Source organism: Calidris pugnax, unplaced genomic scaffold, assembly GCF_001431845.1.
Source record: "Calidris pugnax isolate Ruff unplaced genomic scaffold, ASM143184v1 scaffold17, whole genome shotgun sequence".
NCBI lineage: Eukaryota > Metazoa > Chordata > Aves > Charadriiformes > Scolopacidae > Calidris > Calidris pugnax.
In genome coordinates, this window is record NW_015090794.1 from 3,581,867 (window position 1) to 3,608,617 (window position 26,751).

Genomic DNA, 26,751 nt, shown 5'->3' on the forward strand with positions numbered 1-26,751 from the left:
TATGAAATGTGTGTGCCGAACAGAAGAACTGTTCCCAGGGGATATGAGCCGTGGTCCTCAAAACAGATGAAGACTTAGAGGAATTAACAGATAAATTCCATTAAAAGCAATCTCAGCACATAGCCTCTAAGGAATCACAGGCCACCTGAAAATCATGATGCTCAGAATGAGGGTTATGCTTTTCTTTTCCACTCCCTCTCCCCCTTTATTTTTTAAGCCTCACTAGACATTTCAAGATATTTCCAATTGCTTGGGCTGGAGTTTGGATGTAGCTCAAAATAATGCCAGATTTGAGCTGGTTATTTTGTGATTATCTGTGTATCTGTCATGGTCAAGATGCCAGTTTATTCTGATGCACTAATTCAGCTCATGTGGAACTAATGATCTCCTGATAAGCCATGTCTTGCTCCCCTACATGCCCCAGCCCTGCTTCTCATGAGTTCTCCCTGACGAGATGTGAGATCTTTCACCATGACATGAGAACCAGCACACACAGAGATTCATAGCTCATATAAGGCTGCCCTGAGAAAGTTCTGATGCCACTTCCCAACAAAAGGTTGTCTCAGTCACCTGGCCCAGACTTGGCCAGTCTCTCTGAAGCAGAACTACAGAGACCAGTGCTTAAACTGCCAGTTGCCTATAAAAGGCAAAATATTTTGTTTCATTTCCCCCTTTCCTTCAGGTTTATATAGAAAAATAATTGGTATTTTACTTTAAAGGTTAACCAGAGCTTGAGTTGTTCCCCTCAGCAGGAATGCCTGCTTGCACAGCTGCAACACTTCGAATAAAGCTGTCAAATACATAAAGTACCCAGTGGCAGATTGAATACTTGTCTTCAGGCATCCAACAATATCCACAAGATAATTGCTGCAAAATATTTAACACATCTATTAATTATTGTGGAATCCTGTTCCACTCAGCTAACCCCCTCTTTAATTAGTTTCCTACATATATTTCATAATTCTATTTAATACTATCCACGCAGACTCATAGGCTTCCACAAATACCATTCCTCTGCTTTAATGAAGCTCTTGCCCATCTTTTCTTATTTTTCATGCTAAGGAGTTACTTAGGAGATCCTAAGTCACATATTGGTGGCAAAGGCCAAGGATGCCAGCCTTTGGAAGCCAGCTGTGAAGAAGGCAGTATCATTCATACGCACGGCAAGCTGAACGGGATAAATCCTGAACTATTTTAAACGTCCCTTTGTTAAAGGGAACAAAACCATGGTAAAGACACATCACTGATGCAGAACCAAGGTTTGCTGACCTCACGATAACATCCCTGCTCTCCCCAACTCTCGATTATGGTAAAAAAAAGCTCTGAATAAGTGAAAAGACAAACGGTAGAAAATACCCTTACTACAACACCACAAAAAGCAACAGCCAGAGAGAGATCACCCTGCAGAGCAGTAGATTACATCGAAGGGTAGATGTCCCTGGGGTCAACAGGAGCAGACAGTCCACACAATGTCCCCGAGCGACCCAGGTGTTGGTAGGGGGGTGTGTGTGAGCCCTCAGTACAGATGCCCAAACTGCTCCAAATATTACTCTTCTTGTGGGGGCAGCTTATTCACCAGCAATTCCCAACAGCTTATGGGGTCTTGAAATATCGACCACCGCACCTCTCCAAGACATTTACAACCCCAAAACTTGCCTTTTGACATAGGATTCGTCTCCTTGTTCTATCCAAATGTAAAAGGCTACTGATGAGTTACATCCCCTCAATTTAAACCTATCTCAGAAAGCAGCAAACTGCAACAGCACCAGATGGGGAAGCACACTACACCTTTTTTCTTTTTTCCTCTTTCTTCTTCAGTGTTACAAAATTGAAATGGTTCACTCCTGGTTCTGGTACCCACTGCCAGAAACACCTGGCTCTGCTAATAGTGCCTGCAAGATCCTACTGAAAGCTGACTGGCCTGTTTCTCACGAGTTCTAGAGAGCTTATCAAAACCACAGAAGGCAGCACTGCCCGAAATTTGAAAACCTCAGCCCTGATATTTGCAAGTGAAACCAATCACGAATGTTTCACTGCTAAGTGATTTTACTTTGGGAAATGAAACAAGACCCTGGTGACTATTTGAATGCTTGGCTTGTACATGAAATGTAGGGACACCAGTAATATTAAATATTCACCAATTAATTTTAATAGCACATTGGATACCTCTTGAAACAAAATGTTTTTCAAGTTAACTATTATTAAAACTGTAAAGTATTTCTCTTTAGACTGGTCTAATCATGCTTGGTTTCTTGATTCAGCATGCAGGGCTGAGATACCCCTCTCGCCTCCTCAAATAGAAGAGAAGAAATGCAGAAGCATTTTCAGAAACTATCCCTGACTTTATCAAATCAAAGTCTCCACTAGACTATGGGCTTTGATGGGCCTCAAAAGCAGGTATTATTTAAAATGCTGTTTGTATCTAAACGAACATTTAATACAAAGAATTGATTTCAACCTCTTTACAGACAACAGGATATCTTGCAAGTCAGATAAAAGCATTGCAATGATGAACAAAAAAAAAAAGAAAGAAAAACAACGTTGGGGGAAAAGAGCGTTTGGTTGTGCACATGAATACACTGCACTCTGAGAAACGTAAAAATATCTTCTGAGTTTCCACTATTATAGATCCTAAACATACAGATGATCATACATTGCAAAAGCCAACACAAACCTCCCAAATTTTGTTTCTTCCCCCCATCCCCAAATCATGTCCATAAACTAAGTTTCCTGAGTTTTATTAGAATTAACAGAGATTTACAGTGATGAAAATTATTTCAATTACATAAGCATTTTTCCTTAAAGATTTTCTTTCTTGGAAAGACACAATTATTAGGGTCAGCAACAAAAGCTTAAGTACCACCTTGTGCTATCAAGACTACACAAACCAATTCCTAGAAGGGTCAATCTGGCTCATTTAAAGCACTTACAAACAGGAGGATATAATTTATATGTGAAAAAGGCAACAAGCACTGGTCAAAACTTTATGATTACCCTCACACTTCAGAGTCTTCTCACCTCTATTCAAAGAAAAGTTTGCATGTTCTTGGGTAAAGAATCCATACGACTAACATAAGATACTTTATTATTAAAAAACATTCTATAAGCAAGAAGATAGAAGCAATAAGGATGTGCTTGTATTTAATGTGACTAAAACAGGAAAGGGAGAAACAGATTTTGAGTTTAATTTAAACCAGCTATTAAAATTAAGCTTATAAAAACAGATGAGTCAGCATCATTTTAAATAGTTCGGTGTTTTTTTTTTTTAAAGAAAAACAATTACAGGTACTTGTCTGTATTTTAATGAAGCTAGAAAACTTCAGTGTTTCAGAGCCAGGCTCTAAGGCACCAGCAGACTACCTGGCGTAGAAGTATGAGCAATAATCCTGCCACACCCTGAGAACCTCCGTTGTGAAACGACCGATAGCCAGGGCTTCCACCGGGCTTCAGCTGCATTTAGTCAAAGGTCATTACGAACCTCCCAACCCACATACATGACTGTAAACAGTTCTCCAGATTTAATTCTGATTTTTCTCTTGAAGCTGAAAGCTGCCCAAGATGTTTATCCTACTCGGTACAACGCAGATTACTTGGAATTCCACTTGGGATTTGGAGCCTGTGGGCCCAACACAGGCAAAAAGGGAATGCCAATAATCACTCTGACGATATAAAAAAAAACCACAACAACCCTCCATGAATTTATATGAAATGAGACTGAAAGAGCACAAGTTAGGTTTGGAAATCACGCTCTCTTCTATTGCAAAACAAATGCCCCATTAAAAATCTACTACTTAGCCATTACTAGCTGACATGCTTGACCCGTTTTATATGTATGTAGGTCCCCAAAGAAAATAAACATTATATTAAGCAAGTTATTGGCGTGGAGGCCATGAAAGTATAAACTCAGATAACACGACAGTTTATACTTTTAGTATAAACAAGTTTTCAGATCGAGTTTTCACTAAAAGCAGAGAAGTTTCTGGGGGGAAAAAAATACAGAACTCAATTAGAAATGCAGTGAAGTTATATTTGCATTTTTAGCGCATGGAAGAGCTAAAGGCAGACACACCTGTGTCTCTGCACAGATTTGTTTCCACAGGATCAGGCTAAAGACCTTCCAAGACTCCGACATGTGGAAATCTGTGTCAATCATATCTACAAGACTCCTGCGACTTAATTTTAACGAAATTAACAGGGGATGCATTCTCTAGAGTCTTCTTAAACGTGAAAGAGAGCGAGAAATAGATCAAATAACTCAATATTAACACAGTAACAAAGGAAACGAAAGTCACAAGAGCCCAGACAGGAAACGCACAATGCAAATAGCTCAGGGGGGGCCAGGGCCACCCCCTGAGGACCCCCCGGCTCCTTCGCCTCCCCTGACCCCGGCGCTGTCACTCCCCCAGCCCCGAAGGGACCTTCGCTTTCCGTCCCCGCAACCCAAAACCCGACCCTGACCCTCTCCCGCACAGCCGAGGGTCCCTAGCCCCCGCAGGACGCCGCGCCTCAGGGTGCCCTCCCACCCGAGCGCACCTCGGGGCTGACAGCAGGCACGGAGCGGCAAGAGGGAGGGCCCCGGTGCCAGCGGGCACCGACGGACCCGCACCGTGTCCCGGGGCTGACACCCGCCCAGCCGCCCCAGGCCGTCACCCCGCTCCCAGGGCGAAAACCGAGGACCAAACCCTCCTCCTCGCCTTTTTTTTTTTATAAATTTCCGAGCACTAAAGGCCTCTGTCCCCCCCTCTCCTCCCCTCAGTTTCTTTCTGCGCTGACACAAGTTTTTCTTCCCCCACAAAAAGCCCCGCTGAGGCGAGGCGCGGGAAGCCCCGCCGTGCCCGCTGCCTCCCCGCCCCGCCGAGATTTGCCGATGGCCTCCGCTCCGCTCCCCTTTTCCCCCCCGCTGCCGGGGAGCGGAGCCACCGCCCGAGCCCACGGGGCCCAGCCAAGGCCCCACGGCCACCCACCGGACCCCGGCCCCACCGCCCACCTGCCGACAGTCTGGTTGGCCAGCTGCTTCATCCGGTTGAACTGTTTCTTCATGGCGGCGGCCGTTCACCCCGGCCTCCCGCCGGGCACCCACTGCTCTGCCGCCGCCCCGGCCCCGGCCCGGCCTCCCGCCTCCTCCCTGCTCACGGCGCCGCTCACCGGCCCCGCCCACACCGGAACCCGCCGCCGCTTCCGGCCCTGCCCACACCATCACGTGCCCTCAAGGGACACCCGCCGGGGCGGCCAGAAACCCGGATGTCCCGCCCCCCCCCCCCCCCGGGGCCCGGGTCACCGGCCCCGCCCACACCGGAACCCGCCGCCGCTTCCGGCCCTGCCCACACCATCACGTGCCCTCAAGGGACACCCGCCGGGGCGGCCAGAAACCCGGATGTCCCGCCCCCCCCCCCTCCCGGGGCCCGGATGCTGGGGGTCCGTAGCGAGGGGAGAGCGAGGTGGTGCTGCCTCAGAAGCGGTAGCTGGGCCGGGCTCGGCGTGTGCGTCTCTCCCCTCTCCGAGAGCGGGCTGCCGCGGGACTCCCCCTTCCGTCCCACACCGTTATCACCGGGCGTTCACCCAAAACTACCGCTCCCGGCTTCCCTTGCGGCACCGCTACCGTTTCCTGGGCGGAGTGGTGCAGCCTGCCCTCTCTCATTGGGTGTAGTGGGAATGGACGAGGCCTCAGACCAATCGACGCCGAGGTCCGGCGGGCGGTCCTGCGGAGGCCGGCCAATGAGGAGCGGTGGGAGGCGGGGCTAGAGGGGCGGTGGCGGCAGCGGCGGGCGGCCGAGCCTGGCGCGCTCCATGGCGGCTGCCGCCCGCGAACCCCTCTCCGCCTCCGGCCTGGATGAGGCGGACGAAGCGGTGCGGGGGACGTGTGAGGACGCGTCCGTCTGCAAACGGTAGCGGCACCCTGCGTGGGGGGAGCGGCGGGCGTGCCGGGCTCCTCCGGTGTCTCCCCGCAGCGGGCCGCGGTGCTGGTGGCGGTGAGGGAGGGCGGGGAGGCGTCGAAGCAAGGGCCGGCCCTCGGGAAGCCGGGCTGGAGGAGAGAGAGGGAGCCGGGTGCCGCCGTGCCCCGTGGGGCCGGTGTCCTTTTGTCTGTACCGGGGCCCGAGCGGCTGCAGGGCCGGCTGGCCTGGGGAAGGCACCCGGGGAGGGCACCCGGCGCTGTGGGGTGTGGGCTGGGCCCTATGGGGGAGAATAAACTTCAAAACAGGGTTACAGCTCCCCTTGGGACAGGGCCCGTGTTGGCTCTGAAGGTGCTTTTCCCTTAGACCCGGCAGCTTTGCTCCTTGGTTTTGCCACAAACTTTCCCCATCCTGTTGTTTTCCAGCTTCAGAGTTTGTTTGTAAAACAAGGACAATTAGAATTGTACTTACGGTGGGGATTTGAAATTTCAGTGATGTTTGTTGTCTCAGGAAAAAAAAAAATCACAAACATGATATTTCTCAGAATTCTTTACTTCCCCTCTTCTGGAGGACGGGTGCTGGGAGGGTGAGGAGTGGTTTTGCCTTGGCATGAATTTAACTTCTGTTATTGTTGGCTGTTTGTTTTAGCCTTTGTTATTGCTGTAGCAGCCTGTTATTGGGTGGTTGGGTTTGTTTTTGAGAGTTTTATCTTTTCAAATTGGTTGTAAGATTAGGAAGTTCTATTAGAGCAGAATAGTGTTGTTGTCTGTGTTAAAATGATCTGTAGAAGCTCTGAAATGTGTGCAAACAGCTCCAAGTGTGATGGTGTATAGAAGTAAGGCGTGCTTTGTCCGAGGAACTTCAGACAAGGAGTTTCTCTGTTTGCTGAGTCCTGAAGGAGGAAATATTTGAGGTCAGGGGCTTCACTTCCAGAAGTTCATCAAATAATGCAGAAGCCATTAAAAAAGATTCTTGTTTAATATGGCAGGAGCCAAGGTTTTTTACTAGACTTTCTATAACTTCTTAATTGAAATAGTTTTGCATGTTCAACAGGGTTGTTAAACCTTGTCTGCACATATACACCTGGGTTGGAGAGTCACCTTTTCAGCCTGTGTGTTTTTTAGAGTAAATCTTGATTTTGTAATTCTCTTATTTTTTTTTCCTCTCCGCTGGACAGGTTTGCTGTAAGTGTTGGCTACTGGAAGGACCCTTACATCCAGTATTTTGTGAGACAAGCCAAAGAGAGAAAAGCACCTGAAATCAATAGAGGCAAGTTGGCACGTTAACTGGAACGGTGTCAGTGCAAATGTGTTCTTAACTGGTCTTGAAGAGCACCTGGCAAAACCTCTCTCTATAAAACCTCTGGGTATTACAGAGTGTAGGAAATATGTAAAAGAATAAGACAAATTTTCTTCACAGTAATAATTCCATACTGTAGCCAACCTTTTAAATATTAGTCTTTAAATCAAAACTCTTGTCCTTTGCTTTCTGTGCTCTGAATGGAACGTCTCTGTGTGTCTCAGCGTGCAGTAATCTCTACAAAACAATCAGAAGTGTTGATTTGACTCAGGACACTAGGGTATGTCTGCTCTGGTCTCTGAAAAATGTGTGTACCAGCTAGAATTATTCTGCTCAGTTTCAGGTGAAACTTGACAAAATTTTTTATTTACCCAATGAATCCTATTTTATGAATGAGTCAAATTTCGTTAGTAATAAGAACAACCCCAAAACCCCTTAGGTATCTTAAAAAGAATGCATTATTCTTCCTGAGAAACTACCTAAAGATTTTACTGAGTGTTAAACAACAAGTATTATATGAAAATAAGATTTAAAAATAAACTGTTGTTGTTAACAGGCTATTATGCTCGTGTTCATGGAGTCAGTTATCTGATTCAAGCTTTTCTAAAGAAGACAGACTGCAACTGTCAAATTGTTAATCTTGGTGCTGGGATGGATACCCTGTTCTGGAGATTAAAGGTAACGAGAGCAGAGAGTAATGAACTTGGCTGAAGACAAAGACTTGCGTGGACATTTGAAGCGCTTTTCTGTGAGGGCTTATGGATGCTGCGTTCTGCAGCAGAAGGTGGAGGGATGCAGCAGGAATGGCAGCCCTTGCTGCTCCGCCTCAGTGCTCAGCTGGTTTGCAATTAGTTTAGGTACCTTTAAACCTCAGTGCCCAGGAGGGGCTGCTCTTTTCACCGGCTTTTACCAAAAAAGCGTGTGACACGAAGCTGACCCCTAGTGGGCTTTGGGGAACAGAGCTTGAACACCACACTTTGCTGTCTGCTTTAAGCCTTAAGATTTCACTTTCTTACCTTCTATTAAAATAGGAATAAGGTACCAAAGTACAGGATTGTACAGGCTCTATTTACATGTTGCTGAATTATTTATATAAATGTGAGTTTATATATGTAAATATATTTGTTTGTGTGCATGTGTGTCATGCACAAAAGTTCAGATTATTCAGCTATTAAATGATAGTACCGTTTTGAGTGAACACACCTCTGAGTCATCCTGTCTTCTCATTAGCATTTACGTTTGTAAATTTGGTTTCTGGGAGAAAGCCCAAGGAGGCTGGTCACATTTTGCTTGGTCACAATTCATAGAATCATAGAATTGTTGAGGTTGGAGAAGACCTTTAAGATCATTGCATCCAGTTGTTAATCTGCCGCTGCCAAGTCCACTGCTAAAATAATGAGTTGTTTTCTGAGATGTGAAGCTTTTTCTTACCTGCATTCCTGTGGAAACGGTGTCAATACACAGTTTTACTGATACTCCTGTAACTGTGGTTTTAAAGCTAAAGCGGTGCCTGTAATTCCAATTCTTTCTCATTAATGGTACCACACCTGCTCTTTTTTGTTTTGGTTTATTTTTTAAGCTGTGGGGCATTAAGTTAGAATACTGTTACAAATGCCAGTGTAAACTAAACCAAAACTGTTTAGGAGTTAAGATTATATCTTTTTGTCTTGTGCATGTGAAACTTGAATGTCCCTAATCCTAGAGTCTTACTCCAATTCTCAGGATGAAAATCTTCTCCCTAGAAAATATTTTGAAGTGGATTTTCCAATGATAGTTGCAAGAAAAATACATAATATCAAGTAAGTATAATGCTTATGTTTAGCTATGTGAAACTGAATGTAATTCAGCAAAATGTCATGAATTGCAAGCTGCAACTATTAGATTCATCTCTCTTCTGAGAAACTCTTCATGGGCTAGGATTTAGAATAAAGGTTTCATTGTGCAGGGAAGTCATTCATGTGACTGTGCAGCCGCTATCCCAAATTGGAGAAGTCGGTATGTGGAAGCTTTAGGGAGGCAAGCAGGCTTGATTCTTAATTATGTAAATTATAACGGGTGAGGGAAGCTTCACGATGATTAAGAGGCAACAACATCGTCTTCTCTTACTATTGAAGCTAGTAAAAAATTGTGTGTTCAGTTAGAGAGGTAGAATAGCTGGTACTACATGTGAATATTCTGTTTGAATGAATACATTAAGGTTTATGGAGGGTACTTGAAGAGAGTGTCAGGATTTTTCTTGCAAGATTACTTCAAAACTTAGAGTCACTGGATATAAAACTCAATTTAGTAATAAGTCCAACTTGCAGACGTTTTTATTTCCAGTAGAGGGCAGAGATATTCTCTTGTCTGTTTTTAACACACATACACGTGTAGAGAGAGAGAGATATATATGTTAAAAAAAAAAAAAAGAAAGAAAATTGTAAGCACACTGTTAAACAAGCTTAACTGCTCAGAAATGCTTCTTCCTTCTTCCCACAGATCAAAACCTCCCCTGTCAAAACCAATTATGGAATCCCATTCAGGGGAGTCTCTTCTAATAGGTGAGTCATCTTAAAAATAAGTCAGCAATGTACTGTAGCACTTTTAAAACTTTTCTGATCATTTTGTTCTGCTATGTGGGCAGGCTTTTAATGTTTGAAATGCTGTTTGGACAGAGAATTGGGAGGAAAAAGAGGCTTTTTTCTTCTCTTACAGACTCCTGCCCATTTGTTCTGTGTCATGTTAGAAACGTCTTCTCTTGAAGTGGTTTTATTCTGCCAGAAAGTTGTTGGATTTTTTTTCTTTTTCTCTCACATGTAGCTTAAGTTATGTTTTCTTTTCTTTCACAGAGAAGGAAAAATGCTGCTGATAGTCATGTACACTGGATTAAAATAGCTATCGAGTGCTTTTCTCTCTCTTCTTTCTGTCTCACTAAAAGCACAAGTCTTTACATTTAGCCGAGTCTTCATGGAAGAAATGCAGCCGGCACGGTCCCTTCTCGGGATCCAGTGCCATTTGTTACATTTTGGTATTAAGAGGACGTTAGATTCAGGTGGTATCGTGTGGTTGTACTGTCTTGGCTCATACCCCCCTTATGTTTGTGTAATTTGAAAATACGCCTGGAATTTGAAAACCTCTTTACTTGTGAAAAAAAACTGAGTTCTGTTGAGTAACGTTTTCCGTGCCTGAATAGTGGATACTGCGCTATCGGGGCTGCTTTGGACCCTTTTGGAGGAACAGTAATTATCTGCATCTACGATACCAACTAATTTGTGTTACTTACAACAGAGCTAGCAGTGCTTTGTGTTCCCTGGTGTGATTACATGTATAGCTAATTTTAATAAGCATAATTCTAGCTGAGGGTCTGGAGGGCTTGAAAGGGGCTTCCAAAGAGTGAGGAAGAGTACCAAGAGCGAAGGGATGTGCTCGTGCTGCCAATGGCAGGTGTAGGTGCTTCACCCCAAGGCTCTTCTAGTGCTTTAGCTTGGATCAGAGCACTGCCACACACTGATTTGGTTGTGCATATTTCTACATATTATGCACATTTTGTTGCTCCATATTAGAGGCTCTTAACTCACCAACCTTTTAGCTGTCATCTGAATGGCAGAAGTCTCTGTTGTACATTCAGGTCCCAAAGGGTTAAAGCCCAGTGCTTCATCTCAGAAAAAGGGCTCCTAAGGACCACTGTGTTCCAGGTGGGAGACCTTCTTCTAACGTGTCTCCTATGTACAGCGAGATGTGCTGCGTAAGCACTGGTAAAAAAGCATTAATACAAGGTCAGTCGGGAGGGTTTCATAGTACTTGTGTTACTGAACAGCTGTAGATACATCTAGTACAGCAAAATAAATGGTGTATTGTAATCAAAAGCTACTAATTAGCAAGTCACAGCAGTCAACAGCAATTAACATATCACTGTTTGAATGTGTTGGAGTGGCTTGTTTCTCTAAAGCCGTTTCTCTTGTTCTAAGCGCTGTGTTTTAAATACTTTAGGCATTTTAGTGTAACCTGGCTGATGTAGGCTCTACTGTACTGAGCTCTTTTGGTTGTGGCTTAATGTCCAGATATTTGGAGTTGGTGGAAGTCTGTTGTGGAATCCCAGTTTGAACTGGCACTTGATAACCATAGGTCAGTTTGAGTGAAATCCATGTGGGAACTCTTAACTAAGGACATGGTAATGGCACCAGTTCATGTGGAAATGCCACCAGAAGAGGCTGTGGACTAAGTAGACAAACAGTCAGGTGAATAGAGATTTCTTACAGATCTAGAGGAACTTGACCATGAATTTGCTCAGGTACTAGCTGGTGTATATGCTCTCATTTTAAAACGGTCTTAGTACCTGAGAACTGAAAGGTGACATCTATGACTCAAATGGGCTCCAGAAGAAACCCTGGCAACTACAAGTCAGTAGGACTGATGTTTCCACTGGACAAATTAGAGTAGAAAGTCTAACAGATAGACTTAGCGGAACAGAGGAATAATATAATGTGTTGAGAAAGAATCAGGACAGCTTTTGTAAAAGTGAGATGCCTCACAAACCAATTGGAGTTCTCTATAAGAGTCAACAGGTATATTGGAAAAGGACATCCAATTAATACAGTGCTTGAATTCAAAAAATGTGTTTTGACAGTGTCCCTTACCAGAGTTTGCCAAAGAAATTGCATATTTGTTGTGGGGAAAAGGAATGGTTCTCATATGGATAAACAGCTGGGGATGGAGGGCAGGCGTATGTTGTTAATTTTCATTATGGAGGGAGATGGAGATCTGTGCTTAAGTATATATTGTTGTTCAACACTAAGAAATGGTTGGGAAAATAGAGTGACTAGTAAGTGGCAGCTTGTTGGCAAGTCCAGGCTATTCAGAGTGGTAAAGCGATGCACATGGGTAGAAAAAGTAGTTTGTGCCTCACATGTAAATCATTGGCTTCTGGCTGATTATTGCTGCCTGCATACAAGAGCTGGGTATTATAATGTAGAGATATATTAAAAAATTGGCTCAGTAATTGTCCAGAAATTCAAGTAAAATAAAGCCTTCTTAGAAAAACGATAGAAAACAACATAGATGCCAGTATTAGTGGTACGTATTTGCCCTCTCTTTGCCTTTTCCCTGTGTAGCTGTTGGCCCCTGTGAGAGGCAGGACACCACACCTGGGCTCATTTGGGCTGAGCCCATACAGGTGTTAGATTAATGTGTGTTCTGGGAACACCACCTGGCACAGGGGTTGTAGTGGGGCATAATGAAGCAGCATTTCCAGGTAAGGAAATGTTACTCATTTTTGTGGTTTTCAGGGTGGAGATATAGATGAGGATTTTAAAATCTTGGGGTGGGAGGTTGTCTCGTCCTGTCTCTCCCAAATCAATTCCCTGCTGCTGTCTCATGTATACCAGGAATAATTTGTTTACATCCTTTGGAATTTGATTTTGGAGTTGTAATATCGATTGGCATGGCGTGACTCTTATTCTCTTAGTACTTTTTGTCTCACGCTGAATGTTTTCATTTCATGAAGCTGGTGGTAACAGACAACTTTATCAGCTTCAGGGTGACATCTGCTTTCTCCTTGCCCTTTAGACAAAGCAATGACAGCATGGCTGGTGATTCAAGAATAGATATTTGTGGCCTCTGCCCTTGAATGCAGCAAGATGACACTTGTCATTGAACAGCTTTGTCGTTTCCTAGGGAATGTTAGGTCTCCAGGGAAAATGGTGAATTTGTGCAGTAATTTGACATTGCTGTGGCAGTATCAGGCTAAATTGTTTTCAAAGTTCAGTGGCACTATCTGGTTTATGATGCAGTTGCTGGTGTTGGGGAGTTAGTACTCCACCTTTGCTACCTCATGCGTGCAAATTACAGTTCAGTGAACTATTACCTTTCAGCGCTACTCGTACACTTTCTGGCTTTGCCTAGTCCAGCTTTGAGACTTTTTGGTTGTTTTCACTTATTTTTCCCTACGTTTCCAAACTTGTGACCCAGCGCAGTCCCGAGGAGCGTTGCTGTCTTGGTGACTTGCGTTCCCTGTGTTGGGGATGATCCCGCACTTGCAAGACAAGTTAAATGTCTTTGTGTTGTGATAACGTGCCCTGTTCTGATGTTGTAGTTGACAAACAACCTGAGCGAGACCAATACTGTATCACGCCGTTGAGCTGGCAGAATAGGCTGTATGGGCTGGTTGGTTGTAAAGCTGCCAAAGACATCTTCGGATGAAAATCCTAATAAAATCCATTTGTCTATAGCATCCTGCCTGCTATCTCTTGGAAAGCCTCCAGGGAGTTGTTGCATTAATCGGAGAAGAGGGTAAGAAGAGAAAATTCTGAATTCTTGTAGCAGAGGAGATGCTGGGCTGTGTGCCCCCATCATTCTGGAAGGCTGCTTCAGCAGAGGGATGAGGGTAGTGGGCAAGTGCCTGAGGGCCACCATAAACCTGAGCATTTTATGTGCTGGTATGATGTTTGTGTGAAGAAAAAAATTTACTGCAGTGAGGTCAAAAGGCAGATATAAGCAATTCCTGCTACCATTCAGTTACTGTAATGATACCTAAATTAAAACCATTTGTATTGTTACTTCTGGGCCAAAAGTGGTATGGCTGGAACAAAACATTCTCTGTTGTGTTATGAACGGGTAACAGGAGTGTGAGCCTGGGCTGAGGGAGTCTGTGTTGGGTAGATGGCGTGGGCTGGAGTGGTGGGGGTCATTTGCTTTCTCTCCTTCCCTCTCCACTCCCTTCTGTTTCTCAAATGAAATCTGTGTCTGGTATTTCTCAAACCTCCATTTTGGATGAGTACGAGCGAGAACTTTGTAGGTAACTGAATGTTCTGAATGTGAGCATCACAAAATAAAACATAAGGTAGCTCCGAGCTGTAGAAAAGAACATGGTGGCCAAACAACTTTGCTAAAAAATCCAGCATGAAATCCTGGCCTCTAGATGGGAACCAGTGCTTGGAATATGGGATTTGCAATGGATTAAGCCACCGGCCATTGCTGGCTAGGACAGCTGGCCCCAGTCACAGCAAGGTGGCCCTATTTATTTTAAAAACTGCCAGGGGAGTGGAGCTTATAAGTAAGCCACCAAAAAGTTACTCCTAGAAAGTAAACCCTGTTGAGATTAAGTCTATTTTGCCTTCTGGGGGCGGTTTCTTCTCCAGCAGACAGTGCACGTGCCCAGTGTGATCATGTAACTGGGAAGCCTTTCCCACGCTCAGACTGTGTTGCTCTGTGCCTGGTTCCCGTAGCAGTGATTTGGGCGTTCGTGCAGTGGGGGAGGTGGGCTCCCACCCCTCCAGGAGGGAAGGGAAAGGGAGGCAGCAGCAGGGATCTGCTGGAGCTCTTGGCTGCAGGGAGGTCACTGTGGGAGACACTTTTGGAAGAGTGAGGTTGCAGCAAGGAAAAAAAAAAAAAAACCTGCTTTTTTTTTAACACCATAAAAATTGAATCAGTTAAAAGAAACTTCGTGTTCTTAAGAAGAAATCAATGGAGATTATGTGACTCTGCTACCAAGAACAAACTTGCTTTTCTTTTTCAGCTACAGATATTCTAAAATACCTTTGCACCAACAACGCTGTTCAGTCAGGCTGGCAGCATATTTGCAGATTTTCATACTTGGAGCATCAAATCCTGCAATAAAGTAAAATTGGTGGCAGACCATGAACTAGCAGCACATTATTTTTGGGGTGTTTATGGCCATACTTCGACTTTTACCTCCGGGCTGGGCAGAATGGCAATTCCAGCTGTCATCAGCTGCGATTGCTTTGCAATAAGTGAGTGTCTCTTATCTCAGTGTTGAGGTGATGGTGCAGTTGTCAGTCTGATTTTAAAATCCAGACCTTGTTTGCCTAGTTAAGTATGATCTCTTCATCCCTTTGAATTTACTATAAAATGATTTTTTAATGCCATGCATAGGCCAAAGGCGGAAGCTAGCAGAAAATATTAGAAGAAAGTTTGGGAGAGGATTTGCTTGAACTCTTTCCTCCGGCTTTTTTTTTTTTTTTTCTTTTGCCTCTCTTTCTGCGTTTTAAAATTGACTAGTGTATATTCCATATTTTTCCCTAATATTTCCTTGAAAAGAAAAGTATTGGTCGTAACGTTGAAATATATATGAGTGATGGAGATATTTACCGAGGTGCTTTCAGATTTGTTTGAAACGTACAATTTTTAGCAATTGTATCAGCTTGTGTATGATGTGTGTGCGGCTCTGCCGCGGTACTATCTCTGGTTGTGTTTGCCAACAACCATCAATGGAGAGTCGAGGGAAGTTGGCAGGAAAATGTGTGGAGGAGCAAGTACATTCTGTTTGAATGGACCAAAGAAGGAGAACCAGACAGCCCAGATACTGGAAATGGAAGTAAAGTGGTTGCATTTGGAGTAAAAAGCTTTTGAACAGAGGAGGACGATCCATTCCTCATCAGCTTTCTTGGCCTTTTAAAAGTTTCTGCAGCAAGAAGTCCTGTATTAAGGCATTGCATTATAATACTTGCATGAAGGCAAGTATTCTTGGCTTTAAGAATATTTCCTCTAAGCCAAATCACCGTTTTTCCAGCAGATAACTTGGAATGACCAGGCTATGGCTTTATGGCTGTTTATTTTCACTTCTCCCCAACCCACATCTCCAAACCCAACCGTGCCGGGCTGTACCGAGGGTCACTTCCTTTGGCCATCCCCTCTCCCACTATGTCAAGGCGTAACAGAAATTCTCTGGGGTTTGTTCATGTGCATACAGGCTCATTAAAAACCATGTGACTCATTTTGATTGCTGAAGTTAGAACCATTTTGAAGGACCGTTTTCGAACCTGAAGTTTGAGAGGTTTTGTCCTTTCCTGCTCTTCAGTGGTAAAAATGCTTGAATCAACCATGATGTGAGCAGGAGACATTTACTTCCACCTTTGAATTTTTTTTTACTTCTTCCATTATTAGATCACTTAAAAAAACTTTTGTAGTTTATTTCTGGTTATAATTAACATAGCAGTATGTCCAAGTCAATGAAGCTGGACAAGAAGATTGCATTAATTTCATACTAATTGTGGTGAGTGACGCTTACGGTGCTGTATCTCCGGACAGCAAACCAATTGCTATATAAATACTTTCCTGTGTGTGGTGGGGTTTTTTGTGTGGCTTTTCTTGATGCCATTATCATGGCCTTGATATAATAACTTAAATAGAAGGGTGTGGGAAGTAGTAAAGCTATTACAGAACATGCACATGGAAAAGCCTTGACTCAAAATGTTGAATCATTTGCGCACAACTTTTTTTTTCTTTTTTTTTTTTCCTTCTTTCTTTTTTCCCCTGTAACTCTCTGCATAAACCATTCTGGTTTCTGTATCTGTTCGGAGTATTGCTGCTAAGGCAGTTATTGTCACTTGCTAGTGCCATTTTCAAGCAGTTGGTCACTTGAAAACTAAGTGGGGGTACGTATTCCAGGAGGTTTGAAGCACAGCTTAATTTAATGGGTTGCCTTTGGTTTTTTTTTTCCCATCTCCTGAAATGGAAAATCCCTTTGATCCTCCCTCTTCAGCCACTTGGCTTCTCTTCCTCTCTTCCCCTGGCTCTTGACATTTGCTCCTGTTTTGCCATTTGGGAGCTGCATCTGCAGCAGGATCCCGAATGGAGCTGTGCCAGAGCTCGCTACGGCAGACAGATAGCGACTGGCCATTATGTGACCACTTTAAACTCTCACTCTGGATTTTTATCCCCTGTTTTTACTTATGTTACTGCTTGCTCTGTCACACTCATATGGTAAGAGAGGAAAATTATGTGCTGTTCTGTCCTAATGACTTCACTCCAGTAAAGCTGAAGTGCAGGAGAGCAATCTGATGGATTCCCACGGAACTTCACGTCGTTAATTGGGTTTGATACTGCACTTGTGAAATGTTTTCTGTGGGGACTGGGCTCATCGGATGGAATTCATTGAAATTGGTCGTCAGGATTATTGATAGCGAGATTCCCTTGTTGCTGCTGGCTTCCTTACAGCTTTGCTAGAATGGCAGAGGGTCTTTAGACTTTAGTGTCAGTTCCTCCTTCATGTTGTTAAGCATTTACAGGAGCTTGCTGCTTGTATCCCAGGATGAATATTTGTTTCTCATAATGCCTTTTCTAATTTGACTCCACACTTAAATACTATTGCTAGATCATATGAAAAGGCTAAATGATAACTTTTTTTTTGGATCGCAAATCTGTGTCTGATACCCGTATATACTATATAGCTTTATGTATTGTTAATTTATATAGCTATAACTATTGGTAATATTTGGAACATTGTTACTCTTAAATTAGTTTTTCAGAAATTGATGGGTCTTTTTTTCCATTTACTTCCTTATGTACATACACTGGGTCATCTAAAAAGACTCTATAAACAAAATAGAAAAACTCTGCCTTTAATCTTCGCATTTTTTCTCCTCTCTGCATTCCTTGAAACCATGGTAACGGATGGGATAACCTCTCTGCATTAGAGTGGCTGCAGAGTGAAAGATTAGGTTTGTTGCAGAATCTGATGCTGATATATCACCACCTGTAAACCACAACAGTCAGGTATAAGGGAAATTATTGTTTTAAAAAGAAGAGTTTGCTGTTAATTGTTAGGTATAACAGAACAAACTTTGACTTAAAATTCATATGTTCCCGTGTATTTTTTTTTTCAATTTATAATTTCAGCATCCTTCTTGTTTGTAACTGTTAGTCTCAATTTTAAACTTGCAGATTCTCACAGCCTAGACTCCAGTCGATATTCCTTAGTAGGAGCAGATCTCCGTTTCTCATCAGATCTGGAGGAAAAGCTAAAGAAACATAACCTGGATACACAGTAAGATTTTTTTTTATTTTATTTTTAATTTTTAATTATTTTTTTGCTGAGGGCTTGTGGAAAGCGTACTGGTGAGAGTAAGGTCGGGCTCGGGCGTACAATATCTGCACCCAGTGCTCATTATGCTATTTCCATGGTTACCTTTTCCTGAGCCCTTGGAGCAGAAGGAATTGTTTAGACACCTCATGCAGCCTCCCTGAGCCGAGCTGCCTGGCTCTGCCCTGGCTGCTGGCTCCTTCTGAGGCTGTTACAAGGTTGTTCCTCGCATCACCCATTCTGCAAACTGCCTTTTCATCCTTCTTCTGAGGAGAAGATCAAACATTACAGAGCTATTTGCTTTTTGGTCTTAAAACGCCTGGGGGAATGAAGCCTGGCTTTCTGTGAATGTATTTCTTGGGATTGGTTCTCTTTGGGGTATGTGATCCTTTTGCACAAGCTAAATCTCCTGTTGCAGGGCAAGCAGCCCTGAAATTCCTTCTTGCTTCTCCCCCATCCCTTGCCCTGGAGGGGATGCGTTCCCACAGAAGCCATTTTCTGCCTCAGAGCTCACGCAAATTTTCTTTCTCTACTTCATGAACTTAACTCTATTTTAGAGATTTCTGAAAGAGTTACCCCTTGCTTGAATTTGGTTGAAATTTATTTAATAGAATTGCAAGTTATTCAAGGGGAATCTCTAAACTAGCTATGTATCAAAATGTCATAAATGGCTTTTTTTAAGAGTTGGTTCAGTTGCATTTAGTTTTAATGCTGACTGATGGGCAGTACCTAGATCAGTGAACATCTTTCACCCCTACTGTAATGGCTGTATGAGTCAAGGTTTCTGGGAGCTTAGCTGGTAAAGTGAAGGGTAATTCTGTCAATGTTAAATTATTTCAGAGTTTTATCTTTGTAATTATTTTCTATTGCCTCTACTTAAAACCCCTATTGTTCCCTAGGCCTTTTGGTAAAGTCATTACTGTGGAGTCCTTTGAGAACTTAACTCTGGGAACTAATATCTGGGATTTTATTGTTCAAGTGTTAGGCTTCTGGAGGGGGCAGGATTTAAGTTTTTAGAGTGGATGATGGACATACCTTTCAAATATAAGATATATAAATAGCGGCTATCTGGCTGGGTGGGAGAGAGCATATGGGTAAGCAGAATGCATCAAATTGCCATTTAAATCTTTACACTTCCATCTTTTGAAATCTTGCCTCGCTTGCCTACATTGCTGCTCCTTGTGAATTTCTCCTGCTTCTAGTGACTTTTCTTTTTCCTGTTCATTCTAGCAATTAAAACTCCATAATTCTAAGGAAGAATTCTCGTGTTGATGTCTATTTTTGGTTTTTGTGGATGGAGGGGGAAGAGGCAATGTGCAAACTGTAGATTGCATTTTGCTAGATGATAATATGTGAAGCTCATTTTACAGATATTGAACAAATTTGTCTAATTAAAATTCTTAGAACTTTAGAGAAAACAAACTTTAGAGAAACTTCAGAGAACTTAGCGAAAACATTTTTTTTTTTTCAATTTGCATTTTGTTCCCAATTTTGCTGATCTCTAAAAGAGTGTGGATTGTATATATAGGGTACAGTTCTTCTGCAAAATGAATTTTAATCTGTGCTTTAGTTCATGCTACCACAGTTCAGAGAAGACTTGCAGAATACACATTCTTCTGTGTTGGCAGTACGTCTGACTTAGGGGAGATTGTTCCCTCTACCTCTGTTCTGTAACCAGGGGAGTCCCCTGTCGACTGCCAGAAAACCCACTTCTAATCAACTTTGATGAAGTGATTTCATTCAGTCTTAAATGTCTAGTTCATACAAAGGGTAGCTCTTGTAAGAATTTTTGGGGACGTGAAATTACTTGCTTGCTAATAATTCTTTGTAGATTTTTCTTGTTCTTTTTCTACAAATAGTTCTCTTGTTTGGTTTTTTTTTTTGTTTTATAGTTTGCCAACTCTTTTGATAGCGGAGTGCGTGCTGGTTTACATGACACCGCAGCAATCTGCAAATCTTTTAAAGTGGGCAGCAAGCACTTTTCCTGTGGCGATGTTTATAAATTATGAGCAGGTAAAACAAAAATGGCATTTTCAGACCTACGTTATTGTCATAAAAATTGCTCTCAAAAGTGGGAGTTCTGCTTGTAAAATAAGAGGGTGCCATATCCTTTCGTACAGACAGCAGTTTATGCTGGATTTCTTTTGTACTATGTTTTATTTTGTACATCTGTTAGCTCATTGTAAAAAATATATAGCTATTCTGAAAGACAATTGCTGGGCTATATTGAACCGAAAGAATTGAAGCTTAATCCAAATGTGGAGAAAACCATAGAATATTGGTTTAGATAAGACAGAAGAAAAAGAAATGATGCTGAATGTTGGGTATGAGTATATAACATTACATAATTGCCTCTCTGTTTTCTATGACAAAGTGGAGCAAAAATCACATCAGCATGAACTTAGCTTCTCTGTGTGGAAGTAAAACGCTGCCTCGGGGGAACTAGGTGGCTCCAGGAATTATTAACAGGATCTTCCAAGCTGTAAATCACTGCCAGAGACCGGGACTGAGCTGCTGACAACTTAAAGCAGAGTTGGTTTTCAGTGCCCAGTGCAGTCTCTGTGTCTGCAAAAGCATTGTCACTCTTAAACTGGCCACCAGCTTGTGAATGTCAGGTAGCTGAGGAGGTTGTGGCAGTGGGAAATGACATCTGGTGTAAGAATATGTGAAATTTAATGCTATCCTGTACGTTTTATGACATAGACAATTCGAGAGTTTAACCAAGTTACTGCTTTTCACTGCGATTACATTCTTTTCGGAAGGGGGAACACTTTTGTCTCATTCTCTACCTGAGGTGAATATGACGGACAGGTTTGGACAGATCATGATTGAGAACTTGCAGAGACGACAGTGTAACCTGGCCGGAGTGGAAGTCTGCAGATCCTTAGACTCTCAGGTAAAGGGACACAAAGCTCTGGGTGTGTTTCATATCAAACTTAATTAACCTGTCTGCGAGTTCTGCCTCTGTGTGTGCACTGGAAGAGAACCTCAGAGCAGGTTTGGGCTGGGGCAGCTGCTGCCTACTGAAACCCTTTCCAATCCATGTTACGGTGGTTTCCTTTTATCAATGCTGTGGTTGCTCGATATCACTTAGTTTTGTACAAAACCTGCAGCAGATCAGAGCATGGCTCCATCTAGCCCACTGTCCTCTCTGTGCAGAGGTTAGCAGATGCTTAGAAAAGGTTATAAGTACTCTTCAAAGAACAAGTCAAGCAGATGGCCTGCAAAACCCTTAGGGGGAAAAACTGTTCTCTGGTATTTTTCCTCGAGTCCTCTGAAAACTGTGCTGCTTGTTTATTTTACAGAAGGAGCGATTGCTGTTAAATGGCTGGGAAACGGCACATGCCATTGATATGATGAAAGTGTACAGCTTTTTGCCACAGGCTGATGTCAAAAGGTATTACTGATAGCTTGCTTGCGGCCAAAAGTCATCTTCAGATGCCATTTCCAAGGTAGTTCACGTCAATATGTAGTATGGGATCCCCTCGTATAAGAGAGAGGAGGCTGCGTGCAGCTGCTGGCTACACATACAGAATGTACGAGTCTGGAGCTTTCCAGAGCCTTAAGGATAATGCCTGGAGCAACATTAATGATCCAGAGGGTTATTGCTGCCAGAAGTAGACTGGCAGTGGTGAAGATTTGTTTGGGTGTGATATAAAACATTTCACGACAGAAATTTGCAGCCAAAAGATGCTACAGAAACGCTGTGTTGAGTTTTTACCGTACCTGAGATGTTTCTTGTGAACATCCAGCCTCCACAATACTAGATGAGTGGAGGAGAGTCCTAAAATACACTCGGAACAGACAGCTGCTTTTCATGTCCCCAAAGGAGATGACATCCAGGTGTTTGCTCCAGTCTGGTAGGCCTAGGTGAGATTGCTTCCCCATTTGTTTCTTTACTACAAGTGGGTGAAAAATGGTCAGTCCGGATCATAGAATCATGGAATAGTTTAGGTTGGAAGGGACTTTAAAGATCATCTAGTTCCAGCTCCCCAAGGGGGGATCTTCCCTCCCTTCTTCCTTGCCAGCATATTTAGTTAATGAGCCAAGGCAGAGCAATAATTTAGTGCTGTGACCTATTGTAACAGGCAAGCGAAGAGGGGAAGAGAGGAGAGGTGTGGGGTGACCCACCCCAACAGATGGGGTGACCACGTCTCAACAGATGGGTGTATCTTCCATTCATACCGTCTTCATGAGCTACGCTGCTGGGTCTGCAGACAGAGCTTAGTACATAGAGGGTATAACTAAAGGCTGTTATAACAGCCGGTAATCTGCATGGATTTTGTTAATTTTTTTTTTGCTTTAAAGAAAAGCTAAAAAAGGGGAAACTCTTTTTAATGAGCAACTTCTTAAGTATATAATATGAAGTGCGAATTGCTATGAGTCATTCAGTAACTATAGTTTGAATTAGCTGAACAAGTTACCTTGGTCAAAATAAGTATTCACATATGGGGATTTCTCAAACCATGGAACTGAACAGGTGAGACTGAAAATCATAGGTTGTTTAAATAGGAACGATGACTGTGTGATTGTGCCATATGGCACTTGGGGAGAGACGTATCTTGTACTTTTTTTTTTTTTTTGCAACATTTTTGACTACCTTAGATCTGTTCAGCTCCTTCCACTTGTTCCAAATGCCAAGAAATAGGTTACGTAAACTCTGTCCTTCGGTATTAATGAGGAAAAGGATGCTTTCTCTTTGTAACAATCTTTACAAAAGTGTTCCTCTGCAGCACTTGCACACCTGTGAGTGTATTTAGGAATTTTTACCCCTCAGTCTCTTTTGATCCTCAGTAGCAGCCCTTCCAAATACATAGCATGGAAAATAAAAACTCCGACATTCAAGTAATCTCAAGTGAGGGAGAGCAATGTGTCGGGTTAAATTTTTTGAAGCAAGCGTAGCTTGGAAGAAGTTCTCCCCATTTCTTTGGTGGAAGATATTCAAAGGTCTTACTTTCAGAATCCTAGGTAGGAATGGTTTTAGGAAAAAAATCCTCAGATCTTACATGTACCATTTGGTTTGTGCTTCATCATGAGCTCATGTGGGAGAGTTGTTAGAAGCTGCACTGGTGTACCCATCACTCTTCCGAGGCATATTATGGACTTGTGATTGTCTGGAGAAAATACTGTCTTCAACTGTTCGCTGTAACCCTTTGATAAAGATAAAACTCCTTCCAGCTGTACTTCCTTCAGGCCATACTGTTGTGTCTACCTAAATCCAGCAAGACCAGATACTTGGCAGTAAAAGGTGAGAAGAGAAAATACTGGTATTTGTGAGAAGTTACACAGATTAGTCCTGGAACATGAAATTCCAGGGATGAGAAGTTGAAAGCATCTTGAGGGTCACTTGTTTCATACATTGACAACAAAGGCTGGGAGTAGTGGTGGTATCTTCATTATGGAGAAATACCTGTATTAATTTACTAGAAAAGCAACTGCCTTACTGGCTGTAGTTTTCACTCCTATGGAGTGAAGAAAAGTGCATTAAAAACTGTATTAAGACTGCAGCTTGAATCACAATTTTTATTTTATTCCTACAGGATAGAAGGACTTGAATTCCTAGATGAAAAGGAACTGTTTGAACAACTAATGCAGCACTACTGCATCTGCTGGGCTTCAAAGGACAACAGCAATCTGGGTAATGTTCTCCAGCACATTAAGAGGTGACCCATCACACTGAAATCTTATGTCGAGAGACTGGGAGTGTCTACACCAGGTGTACAATAGAATTATCCTTTCGCAGGAGTGGGGTCTGCTTCTCTGTCATCGTTGGGGCTGTGAACACCTCCCTGGTGGTGTCTCGTGACTGTTTCTCCACAGCCTTTTGAGGGTTTCCATAGGCATCTGAATTGCCCAACAGAAAGCCTGGCCAGTACAGGGGAGTTAGAATTTTTGCATCGAAAGATGCCGTATGGATTACTTTAAATAACTGCGTGCTTTACACTATCATTGCTAATTGAAAGGTTTACAAATCCTATGCATGTAAAGTGCCATATGGGCACACAGTATATGAAATCACGGTGTCCTGACAACACAAACATAAAAATAAATTTGTATTACTTAGCACAGTCTTCTTGTGCACTGTCCCCATTTACATCCATCTGAGACGTAAGTTTTGCATGCTGCTTTCTCCTGGGGATGAAAAAAATTCCCTCTGAAGTTAACTTTTAAATGTTCCTTTTGTTTTTAGAATTCTGTCTCTCCTAGACTGGAATTTCTATGAAACGGAGAGACTTGATTTATGTTTTGTGTAGCATTATGTATGTTGCTGCTGCTTAAGAAATAATAGAATCAAAGGAATTGTGGTTTAGGTGAAGGATGGATGTCTACAGCCAGTATTTGTCCAAATTAGACAACTGTGTTGCAGACACAGTTTATCTCTTTTTCTGTATGCAATTTCAGGGACTTTAGTCTTTCTGGAAAATTTCTCTGGCTCCTAGTTCATCTTTTTCCTGCCCTTCCTTTGCTCCTGACAAAGCAGTATTCAACAACAAATTTTATTTCCTGTGCCTTAGTAGATGTGAATCTGAAGTTGTGCATATATTTCAGCCAGACTGAGCAGCAAAGCGTCTGAAACAGCTGGTAGAGCTGGTTCTTCAATACACTGTTGCTGCTGCTGTAACAGAGATGTAAAACTTGGGGGGTCTGCTGGCCCCAATCCTGCAGCTTCAACAGTTTTGAGCTGCAGAAACACACATTTTCCATTTGGTTTCTTATGGTTAAAAAGTGATGAGTGTAATACAGAACTTATTTCTAGAGGAGCTAAGGCCAAAAAGTTCACCCGTTCATAGTAGCCAGTATTGCTGGGATCTCCACCATTATTCTTTGCTGTGATTAGAGGAGTATTTAGGACAATTTTGGGCACTGAGTTGTGCAGCATATCTTTGAAGTCAAAAAAGAAAAATCCCAAAGGAGATAATCAAAGGCATAGTGCATGGATACGTGTTAATATAAAGCAGGTTTCCTTTATCTGGAGTGAATTTGCTGCCCTCCTTAATGATACTTTTCCCAGCTTTCTCTTTTTCATTTCATGGGCAGACGCTTAGTTCAGCAGCAGCCTCTGTGTTGTTCCTTCTGTGATGAATAACTTCAGTACTCCTTCAGATTGGCTTATTCAAGTTAATTGCAGCATCACAATCAAAAAAGGGTTCAAGTAGAGATCAACCTGTTTCCTAATTTCCTTTCCTGCCACTAAATCCTTTACATTGATTTTATTATTTATTTTTTTTTTAAAACTTTATTCTCAGAGCATCCTTCTTCCTGAGTCTAACTGTCCTAATAGGAGTGAAGTACAGGTAGTATAAGTGTTTCTTTCTCACCCCAACCCCCTTTCTTTTCAAACAGGTCTCGCAAACATCACATTCTGATGTATTTCCTGGAGGGAAGCCGTGGGCTCAGAAGCCCCAGCGACGACCTTCTGCTTGGGACGAGATCACAGAAATGATGGGACTTTGCATGTGCCAACTTCAGTCTGTGCATCTGTGTCAGCGGCGCCGGTACAGAAAGCGCCGGGTGCTACTGATGTCGACTGTCCTTGTCGGGTTTTCGTAGTTTTAATGAATTTTTTGTGCCCACCGTGAGCAATTGTCATGAGGCAAGACTCGCCTCCCGTTCCCAGATATATGATGATGGACTTTCCTAGGATGTCAGTAATTCCTGTTTAAAAGCTTGCCTTCCTTAGTTTAAAACGGAAAGTAAAGTGTTCCTGGAGTATACGATTTTCCTCTTCTGTCTTTTTGTGAATGTGTATAATGTATTTGTGAGGGGAAGCTGGAAAATCAATGAGGTGAGCGGCATTATTGGGTATCTCTGCACTGCGCACGACTGATCGTGAAGGTTAAATTTGTTAATTTTCGTTCTGTTCAGGTTAAATTTTCTGAAGTTGTCACCATGTTAGCTTTTTCCTGGCTTTTACTATTGCTACGAGGCTGTCACTACACCAGGTATGTTATTGTAGGGGAAGGGCGAAGGAAGAAGGGGGGGATGTGATAGTCGTTCAGTGGTGTACAAGAAACTGGATGTTGTTAAAGCAGACTTTATTTAACTGGGAAGGGCTTAGCCTTGGCAGTTCAGCACTGGGATGGTAGAGGTAAGAAAGAAATTAATCTTAATTTGCACTGCTTCTGGTAGTATCTTTACACCAGTTTCTCATTCTTCTTTCTTTCCCCTTAAAAGAAACAAACAAAATCCCAACAGCAACTAAAGACCTTGCCATGTTGTTCGAAAAATGAATCTTGCGACCTTCCTATGAGAAAAATAATAAATGTTTAGTATTTATAATTTGACTGGTGTCTTACTCATTAGAAATGGCCTATTTATATCTGATTTAGTGACTGCATTTTTCCTCTCTCACCAAATGCCTCACCAAGAGTATTTTTTAAAGCAGTAGAAATAATAAGCAACCATTTTTGTACTGCATGTGACTTTCTGTACTGTAAGTACAGCTTGCTTCGGAAACAGCTGACATGGGCTTGGACTGGAGATGTAAGGAAAGAGATTTTTTTGAGATACCAGAAAAAGTAATGAGTTCTTGCAAGTGACAGTCATAATTTCAGAAGAACAGGAGTAGTAAAAAGAAGTGGCCTTCCCTTCACTGCCCTCCCCTCTCTGTCACCAGTTTTAGTCACCGATAGCTACAGGCCACCTCCTGTTACGTGTCTGTCAAGCTGATTTCTTAAATGTCAAGGCACAGAAATACAACATTTGATCAATGCTGTGCTTGGGCTTTGCAAAGTGGTGGCATAAACTCTCTGCCCCCAAAGG

At 42.7% G+C, this 26,751-nt stretch overlaps 2 protein-coding genes across 9 annotated transcripts in view; one reads left to right on the plus strand and one right to left on the minus strand.

The window, feature by feature from the left end:
• Nucleotides 1-5,155, minus strand: part of ARHGAP17 (Rho GTPase activating protein 17) — a 53,382-nt gene extending 48,227 nt beyond the window's left edge. For all 7 annotated transcript variants that reach the window (XM_014936344.1, XM_014936337.1, XM_014936338.1 and 4 more), the window contains exon 1: nucleotides 4,988-5,155. In XM_014936344.1, the coding sequence (XP_014791830.1) occupies nucleotides 4,988-5,040 (53 nt within the window). In that variant the 5' untranslated portion in view covers nucleotides 5,041-5,155. The remainder of the gene's footprint in view (nucleotides 1-4,987) is intronic.
• Nucleotides 5,156-5,760: 605 nt separating this feature from the next.
• On the plus strand, nucleotides 5,761-26,268 carry LCMT1 (leucine carboxyl methyltransferase 1). Of its 2 annotated transcripts, none has more exons than XM_014936689.1 (11): nucleotides 5,761-5,885; nucleotides 7,069-7,160; nucleotides 7,747-7,868; nucleotides 8,913-8,989; nucleotides 9,669-9,730; nucleotides 17,850-17,952; nucleotides 19,881-20,001; nucleotides 20,783-20,884; nucleotides 21,294-21,385; nucleotides 23,529-23,651; nucleotides 25,333-26,268. In XM_014936689.1, the coding sequence occupies exons 1-11, from the start codon at nucleotides 5,788-5,790 to the stop codon at nucleotides 25,430-25,432; spliced, it is 1,092 nt and encodes a 363-aa protein (XP_014792175.1). In that variant the 5' UTR covers nucleotides 5,761-5,787; the 3' UTR covers nucleotides 25,433-26,268. The 2 variants fall into 2 exon arrangements, with proteins under 2 accessions (XP_014792175.1, XP_014792176.1); XM_014936690.1 differs by having other exon boundaries at nucleotides 23,529-23,626; nucleotides 25,333-25,603.
• Nucleotides 26,269-26,751: the final 483 nt, after the last annotated feature.